The 9,505-nt window shown below is 49.2% G+C and overlaps 1 protein-coding gene across 4 annotated transcripts in view; it reads right to left on the bottom strand.

Moving 5' to 3' along the window:
* Positions 1–9,010: 9,010 nt before the first annotated feature.
* Positions 9,011–9,505, bottom strand: part of LOC141073138 (uncharacterized) — a 125,490-nt gene continuing 124,995 nt past the window's right edge. For all 4 annotated transcript variants that reach the window (XM_073560502.1, XM_073560500.1, XM_073560499.1 and 1 more), the window contains one exon: positions 9,011–9,133. In XM_073560502.1, the coding sequence (XP_073416603.1) occupies positions 9,115–9,133 (19 nt within the window). In that variant the 3' untranslated portion in view covers positions 9,011–9,114. The remainder of the gene's footprint in view (positions 9,134–9,505) is intronic.

Below are 9,505 nucleotides of genomic sequence, written 5' to 3'. Positions count from 1 at the left end.
TGTATATAGTATATACCTGTCTGTCATCTCCTCTGTATATAGTATATATCTGTGTGTCATGTCCTGTATATAGTATATACCTGTCTGTCATCTCCTCCTGTATATAGTATATACCTGTCTGTCATCTCCTCCTGTATATAGTATATACCTGTGTGTCATCTCCCCCTGTATATAGTATATACCTGTGTGTTATCTCCTCCTGTATATAGTATATACCTGTCTGTCATCTCCTCCTGTATGTAGTATATACCTGTATGTCATCTTCCCCTGTATATAGTGTATACCTGTGTCATCTCCTGTATATAGTATATACCTGTGTCATCTTCCCCTGTATATAGTATATACCTGTCTGTCATCTCCTCCTGCATGTATTATATACCTGTGTGTTATCTCCCCTGTATATCGTATATACCTGTATGTCAATTCCCCCTGTATATAGTATATACCTGTGTGTCATCTCCTCCTGTATATAGTATATACCTGTGTGTCATCTCCTCCTGTATATAGTATATACCTGTGTGTCATCTCCTCCTGTATATAGTATATACCTGTATGTCATCTCCTTCTGTATATAGTGTATACCTGTGTGTCATCTCCTCCTGTATATAGTATATACTTGTATCTCACCCCCCTGTATATCGTATATACCTGTATGTCATCTCCTCCTGTATATAGTACATACCTGTATGTCATCTCCTCCTGTATATAGTATATACCTGTATGTCATCTCCACTGTAACCGGACTGAAGGAGGAGCTACGGGAGGCCCGGATCTTGAACACCCGAGCCTCCAAAAAGGTAAGAGCCGTTACCTCCCTGAGGTTTAAAGCCCTCAGAGATGAGGTGGTTCAGTTAGTGTTTCTCCGAGAGAGAATTGAGAAAAGCGAGGGGCCCTGCCTGGAGAAGTTTAAGAACTAGTGGTGGTTCTCAGAAATGAAGGTTTTAAATACCTCAGGGGAACCGCCAGCCGGCATCCTAAGCGGCATATGACATCTTTGCCTTGATCGATCCCTATGGGACATCCTACTTCGATGTCAGCTTCGTGAGACCTGAGTGTCTTGAGCTTTTCTGGTCTTGCCATGAGCTGGCTCTGGATAGCCCCAAATGGCAGGGTTTCTTTGCTCTGGCAATATCCAGCCAGAAGTCTGGAAGGTGACCATTTTGACCAGTAACAAGTAGCTTTCCTGTATGGACATCATTACCTGGGTAGGTCGAAGAATAAAGATCTGCTCCATTGACCATCGATAAACCATGGATACTTTTGGAATAGTCAGGATTTGAATCCACCAGTCATCTGAGCCCCATGGATAGGTTTGTGAAAGCCATGAATGGGGACGTCTGGTCACTTGGCTCCATGGAGATGTTCGGAGAAGGCAGGTTGTGACCCTCCCGTTACCTACGCTTGTAGCTGAATGGACGGTCATCTCCCTACGCTTGTCATTACCTCCTCTCTGTGTGCGTGGCACAGGTGAGGTAGTCGACCCTGGAAGCTCTAAAGTCACAGCTGCTTTTATCCCAGAGGGTCAGCAGAAGGGTGAGACTCTGTAATGTCACCATCTTGGGTCCCGTGCTGGGACTGTTATATGAGCTATCTGCCAGTTTTGTGGTTCAGTAAAGCATTGCCGCACTGTGTTTCCCTCACCCTGTGTTGTCTGAGTAGCGTTATGCCCATGGGAAAGGAGAGCGGGCGTTCGGTGGGATGATTCCTGGTCAATGCGGTTTTGACTAGTGGACCATGGTGTCCGCCGACCCACCGTGTCTCCACAGCGATCAGTGGTAAACTTACTCCCAGTTACATTTCCTTCTTCTCCTCTTGATCTCAATTACAATTCTTGAATCTGTGTCACACGCTGGTTAATACTTAGCTCCTTCATGTGAATATCTATGATTATACATTGGAACCATTGACCCCTTCTTTGCAGCGACTAACACTGGTTTTTCTATGCACGGCTTACTAAACCCTTTCACCTATATGGGACTGTCTAATTGGGTAATATATATTGCGCTTTATAACTTTCTAAATAATTTTCTAAGTCCTCCCAGTATAGGGTTAACTACCATTTAACCGTTACGCTGTGCTATAGAGTGGTTTTCTAACCCTCCGCTTCACCAGCACGTTATAATAATGGATGTAATTCCCTTTCCTCTCACTAGGTGGCGCTATTCTAATTCACGGCTTTTCATTCTATTGGATAATCTAGATTTCTGATCATTCCAGACCCAGAGGCGCGAGAACGTCACAGCAATGGTGATTGCATTCCTGCCTGAGAGTTACCCCGTCTCTGCCCCATCATGTGGACCTTGGGCGCTGAATTCTTACACTCATGATCTATGACTGAGCCGTGGACGCCTCAGTTATTCTCTGTATAAACTTTCTCATTTTATCTGTTGGTTTCAATTACAAATACAGATTTATACGTTTTTCGATCTACCATTGGGTGGTTCACTCTTCCTTGGTTTTCTAGTAATCGTAATCTGCACCAACAATACGACAAAAATCCAGCAAAATGGGTGTTTTGAATGCAGCCTTATTACTGCGCAGACAGCAGAAAAACTGCAGCAAAAATGAGGCGCCTGTCCTGGAGCTTCAAAAAGCACCTAAAAGATCACTTCAAAGACACGTGAAATACTCCGCCTATTCCTCGCTATCGCCAAACCACATTTCCGTTCCTATACTCAGGGGTTTTTTTAGAGTTTTTCCAAGTTTTGAACAATGCTTGGTGGGAAAAAAAAGAACGTGTCTGTCAGTTCTATGAAGCTGCTCCTGATGGTCCATGCACTGTTGGGAGCAGATTCCAATCACAAAGCTCCGAAAATCAGTCAGGAAAAGAAATACTCTGTGTGATTGTACTTCTTGTCTGATCATACTGAGTTTTTTTGCTGATGTTTTGGAAAGAAAACTCAGTTTTTGTGGCGTTTTCAGGCCAGTTTGGCACTCTCCACAAATAGAAACATTCTCTTTTAAGCATCCAAATCAGACCTCATGCTTTTCACTGAAGTGGGGAAAATATCCCGAGACAAGAGTCTGCATATAGGATGTCTTGCCTGGCTTTGATCCTGAGTCGTGTGACGGGGCTCCTTTTAAAGCACCAATGGTGACATATAGGATTGTTACATCCAATAGGTGGCACCAGAGATCAAGTTCTCCTCCTTCTGAAGAGGCTATTTGCATTTTTCATTTCCCAGAAGAGCATTCCATGGCCTAGAAGTCTCTTTACACTGGCTTGGTGCTCTCCACAAGAAGAGATGTTCCTCCTTAGATCCCATGTCAAAAGCCTCTCATTCAACAAAATCGAATTTCCTGCTTTGCACTAATGAGGATCAAACACCCTGAAACAGGAGTCTAGCTAATGTTAGGTCAGGTTGCGCATGAGTTACTTGAGAAAACCATTTGATGGTGCGAGTGATCCTGTGATTTTCGACCAATAGTTTTTTTATAACCAGGCTGCCTGGAATCAAGAAAATTGATTGGATGAAGTAAGGAATAATATTTCTGTTGGACACGACTTGGTTGAGAGCATTACTGAGATTCCCTTGCACAGTGTATTTGGCATACAAGATGCTGCGGCTCTTCATTAGATTACAATGTCTCTGTGACGAGAAGCCGCTGATTGTCCGAGCACATGGTCCTTTCATGGATCCTTTGTCTCTTTGACACTTTTCATTCTCTACTCAACCCAAGAGTACAGGCTCCAAGCACAGAGCTCCAAGCTGACGATCTGGCGAATTACTTCAAAGAAAAAATTGACCATATCCGACAGGAAATTCTCCCAATCCCCTCATACCATGCACTGTCCTCCCTCCCCCACTGCATCTAGCTCATGCTCTGATTTTGAACCAATCACAGAAGAAGTTAGCAGGCTCCTTGCATTTTCTCGCTCAACCACTTGCACCAGTGACCCATTTCCGTCACATCTCCTCCAGTCCCTTTCCCCTGCTGTCACCCCTCACGTACCTAAAATATTTAACCTCTCTCTCTCTTCTGGTATCTTTCCCTCCTCATTTAAGCATGCCGTCATACATCCACTACTTAAAAAACCATCCCTCGACCAAAACTGTGCCGCTAACTATAGACCTGTCTCTAATCTTCCCTTCATCTCTAAACTCCTGGAACGCCTGGTCCACTCCCGTCTTATCCGCTATCTCTTTGATAATTCTCTTCTCGACCCTCTCCAATCTGGTTTCCGCTCTTTACACTCTACTGAAACTGCCCTCACTAAAGTCTCTAATGATCTACTAACAGCTAAATCTAATGGTCATTACTCCATGCTAATTCTCTTGGATCTCTCTGCAGCATTCGACACTGTGGATCATCAGCTCCTCCTCACTATGCTCCATTCCATTGGCCTCAAGGACACCGTTCTCTCATGGTTCACCTCCTATCTCTCCGACTGCTCCTTTACTGTATCTTTTGCCGGTTCCTCCTCCTCTCATCTTCCCCTTACTGTTGGGGTTCCTCAAGTATCGGTTCTAGGCCCCCTCCTCTTCTCCTTGTACACTGCCCCTATTGGTCAAACAATCAGTAGATTTGGTTTCCAGTACCATCTCTATGCTGATGACACCCAATTATACGCTTCTTCTCCTGACATCACGCCAGCCTTTCTAGAAAACACCGGCAATTGTCTAAACGCTGTGTCTAACATCATGTCCTCACTATATCTGAAACTGAACCTGTCAAAGACTGAACTCCTTGTGTTTCCTCCTGCTACTAATGTACCTACACCCGACATTGCCATTTCCGTGTGTGGTTCTACTATTACTCCCCAGCAACATGCCCACTGTCTTGGGGTCATACTTGACACCGAGCTTTCCTTTGCCCCCACATCCGATCACTGGCTCGCTCTTGTCATCTGCACCTCAAAAACATTTCTAGAATTCGACCTTTTCTTACTTTTGACTCCGCAAAAACTCTTACTGTTTCTCTTATTCATTCTCGTCTCGACTATTGTAACTCTCTTCTAATCGGTCTCCCTCTTACCAAACTCTCCCCTCTCTAATCTGTCTTGAATGCTGCAGCCAGGATCATATTCCTCACCAATCGTTACACCAATGCCACTACCTTGTGCCAGTCATTACACTGGCTACCCATCCACTAAAGAATCCAGGACAAACTTAATACCCTCACACACAAAGCCCTCCATGGCTCAGCACCACCCTACATCTCCTCCCTTGTTTCAGTATACCACCCTACCCGCGCCCTCCGTTCTGTTGATAACCTGAGGTTAGCATCCTCAATAATCAGAACCTCCCACTCCCGTCTCCAAGACTTTACACGTGCTGCGCCAATTCTTTGGAATGCACTTTCCAGGTCAATACGATTAGTCCCCAATCCCCACAATTTTAAGCGTGCCCTGAAAACGCATTTATTCAGACTGGCCTATCGCCTCAACACATTAACCTAATCTATCCCTGTGTGGCACAGCCAAAAGTTTTACCATAACCAGGTTCCCCGCATCATGTTCCCACATGCTTTATGCATCCATTAGCCCTCTGTGTCTGTACTGTTACACACTTAACATTATGGCTGGTCCATACAATCAGAGCAACTGTTACCACCCACCTTTCGTGTCTACCTCTTTCCTCATAGACTGTAAGCTTGCGAGCAGGGCCCTCACTCATCTTGGTATCTGTTATGATCTATGTGATTATTGTTATGCTGTAATGTCTATTGTCTGTACAAGTCCCCTCCGAAATGTAAAGTGCTGCGGAATATGTCGGCGCTATAAAAATAACATTATTATTATTATAAATGTATTATTATTATCCTCCTACCATTTCTGATTTTCTAGAACAGCTCTGTATTAGGCCTCATTCCAGACATCCATGTTTATTAACTTACACAAAAAGACACAGTCTGAGTGTCATCAGTGATTGAGGCAACAGAGACAGGAGTGGCCCCTGTGCAGGAACAGTATAAGGGGCCACTGCAGTGGAAGAGCTCCTCGCAGTGCCCAACTCCACTGCTTCTGGAGTTGGATGTGGCCTCCTGACCTCCTGTTCGGCAGCAAAGGTTGCAGCTCCTCCCTTACATTACGATGTTAATCACAGATGGCACACACTGGACTCCAATCTATCTGTGTGCTGGCCAGGATTTTCAGGAACCAATATACTTATATGTTGCTATTTTTCATCCATGACTCTTAAGTAAAACCACGGACATGTGAAGATCCCCATAGACAACAACAGGCAGCGTTCTATCACAGAAGACATGGGACTGAGTGTCATGGGGATACCATGACAGGTCAAAGCGTTTAACTACATGTGCACCTGCACTTGTTGGATCTGCTTTGTCTTCCAGTTAGCCGTGCAAACTTCCCTTGCTAAACAGTTTTGTTGGTCTCCTAGAGCTGTCCATCCTGAGTGATCTCAGCTGTTCTGAGTTCTCCACTCTCCTCTGGTATAAATTATCACCTCTTAGCTTGAGTAATGGCCAGTGATAGCTTGCTATGACCTGGTTTGGAGCTGGAGGTGTGAGCTGTAGAAGTTGTCTAGGAGTCGTCTCTGGAGACTTCGGTTTGGATGTTTGTCTGGTGCCTTCCATCACTTTACCTCCTCTTTGGTTTCCCTCATCTTTTCTTTCCCCTTCCTGTAGTCTGAAACCGCGTTGAGTGATTGCTGTTTCTGTTATCCTTGTCCGTTTCCCTTTGTGTCTTTACATTAGGGCAGGACTAGTGTTTCTGTTGCCAAACGCACTAGTCAGGGTCCTTCTCCAGGTAACACAGAGATTGGAACGTGATCACCGCATGGGGTGAAAGAGCCCGTCGAGGGTCGCCAGGGAGCTCAGGACTGCACAGGACAAGTGTCAGTAGTGCCCCCTTTAATCTTTCCCTTGTATCACAGCTCCCCTTCTTTTCGGTCTCTCCATGTGCCATCTTGCAGAAGAGTTACACTGAGGCCACAGGGTGAGCGGTGAGGCTCTCTCCACAGAAGATTCCCTGGGGGGGCTTCAATGGAAAATATACATCCTTAAGATATTCAGCAATAGCTGCGCCTCCAGGATGATGAGAGAGGCCCACTGCCGAGTCTGCAGGATACGAGTCTACAGGACACAAGGGAGGCTGTGATTGTGTAACAGGGACACTGTGAATGCGGAGCAGGGAGGCTGAGACTAAGGAGCAGGGAGTCTGTGACTGTGGCCCAGAGAGGCTGTAACTGGGGAGCAGGGACACTGTGACTGGGGAGCCGGGAGGCTGTGACTGAGGAGCAGAGAGGCTGTCACTGCGGTGCCCGGAGGCTGTGACTGTGGAGCAGGGGCGCTGTGACTGTGGAACAGGGAGGCAGTGTCTGCGGAGCAGGGAGGCTGTGACTGCGGAGCAGTGATGCTATGACTGTGGAACAGGGATGCTGTGACTGGGGAGCTGGAAGGCTGCGACTATGGAGATGGGAGGCTGTGACTGCGGAGTGACTGTGGAGCAGGGAGGCTGCGACTGTGGAGCTGGGAGGCTGATACTGTGGAGCTGGGAGGCTGTGACTGCGGAGCCGGGAGGCTGTGAAGGGGAGCTGGGAGGCTGTGACTGCGGAGCCGGGAGGCTGTGAAGGGGAGCTGGGAGGCTGTGACTGTGGAGCAGGGAGGCTGTGACTGTGGAGCCAGGAGGCTGTGACTGTGGAGCCAGGAGGCTGTGACTGCGGAGCCGGGAGGCTGTGACTGTGGAGCAGGCAGGCTGTGACTGCGGAGCCGGGAGGCTGTGACTGCGGAGCTTGGAGGCTGCGACTGTGGAGCTGGGAGGCTGATACTGTAGCTGGGAGGCTGTGACTGCGGAGCCGGGAGGCTGTGACTGCGGAGCCGGGAGGCTGTGACTGTGGAGCTGGGAGGCTGTGACTGTGGAGCTGGGAGGCTGTGACTGCGGAGCCGGGAGGCTGTGACTGCGGAGCAGGCAGGCTATGACTGTGGAGCCGGGACGCTGTGACTGCGGAGCCGGGAGGCTGTGACTGCGGAGTGACTGTGTAGCTGGGAGGCTGTGACTGTGGAGCTGGGAGGCTGTGACTGCGGAGCCGGGAGGCTGTGACTGTGGAGCTGGGAGGCTGTGACTGCGGAGCCGGGAGGCTGTGACAGTGGAGCAGGCAGGCTGTGACTGCGGAGCCAGGAGGCTGTGACTGCGGAGCTTTGAGGCTGCGACTGCGGAGCTTGGAGGCTGATACTGCGGAGCCGGGAGGCTGTGACTGCGGAGCCGGGAGGCTGTGACTGCGGAGCCGGGAGGCTGTGACTGTGGAGCCGGAAGGCTGTGACTGTGGAGCCGGGAGGCTGTGACTGTGGAGCTGGGAGGCTGTGACTGCGGAGCAGGCAGGCTGTGACTGCGGAGCCGGGAGGCTGTGACTGTGGAGCTGGAAGGCTGTGACTGTGGAGCCGGGAGGCTGTGACTGCGGAGCCGGGAGGCTGTGACTGCGGAGCCAGGAGGCTGTGACTGCGGAGCCGGGAGGCTGTGACTGTGGAGCTGGAAGGCTGTGACTGTGGAGCTGGGAGGCTGTGACTGTGGAGCTGGGAGGCTGTGACTGGGGAGCTGGGAGGCTGTGACTGCGGAGCTGGGAGGCTGTGACTGCGGAGCTGGGAGGCTGTGACTGCGGAGCCGGGAGGCTGTGACTGCGGAGCCGGGAGGCTGTGACTGTGGAGCTGGAAGGCTGTGACTGTGGAGCTGGGAGGCTGTGACTGTGGAGCTGGGAGGCTGTGACTGCGGAGCCGGGAGGCTGTGACTGCGGAGCAGGCAGGCTGTGACTGTGGAGCAGGGACGCTGTGACTGCGGAACCTGGAGGCTGTGACTGCGGAGTGACTGTGTAGCTGGGAGGCTGTGACTGTGGAGCCGGGAGGCTGTGACTGCGGAGCCGGGAGGCTGTGACTGCGGAGCAGGGAGGATGTGATTACGGAGGAGGGAGGCTGTGATTACGGAGCTCTGGAGACGGCAGTGGCTCCATTATCTCTTGGGCTTCTGTGGGTACTGTTGCAGCTCCTTCTGCTATTTCGGATCCCGGACCCTCGCGCTCTGGTCAGACGCCCCCACAATCATCTCTGCACTGGCTTATGGCAGAATATTTATTGTAATACTGACAGAAGATACAAGTCTTGAGGTTTCGATGTCACTGATTGGAGATGGTGGCCGGGTCCTGGGCCTTGTTCTCATTCTCATGCATTTCTTGGGGTCCTGCAGACACAGACATTCTACATGATATTAATCATATGGACATTGGGCTCTGGAGCTGCTGTACATTAAACTACACGATGCATATAGGAAATCACCAGGAATGATACTTTTTATGTAGAACTAATGAAGGAAACAGACAACATGAACCAAGAGAGCATGTTAATTTCTAGGATGTAATACCACCTCTGACCACACTGTGCGCTCTAGAGGAGCAGCAAACAGAGCAGTCATCCAGGTCCAGTGGAGAGCATTACAGTGCCATCTAGTGGTGAGAGTTGTGCTGCGACATCTGCTGGTCTAATATCTCACCATCATCCTCTGACATTTATCTTCACCAGTATGGGTGATAATGGATGAGGAGCGGAGACTGGT

The sequence above is a fragment of the Dendrobates tinctorius genome, unplaced genomic scaffold (genome assembly GCF_039654945.1).
Source record: "Dendrobates tinctorius isolate UK_male_01 unplaced genomic scaffold, ASM3965494v1 ptg000297l, whole genome shotgun sequence".
In the NCBI taxonomy this organism is placed as follows: domain Eukaryota; kingdom Metazoa; phylum Chordata; class Amphibia; order Anura; family Dendrobatidae; genus Dendrobates; species Dendrobates tinctorius.
The sequence above is the reverse complement of the archived record's forward strand: the minus strand, read 5'-3'. Positions and strand labels throughout refer to the sequence as shown.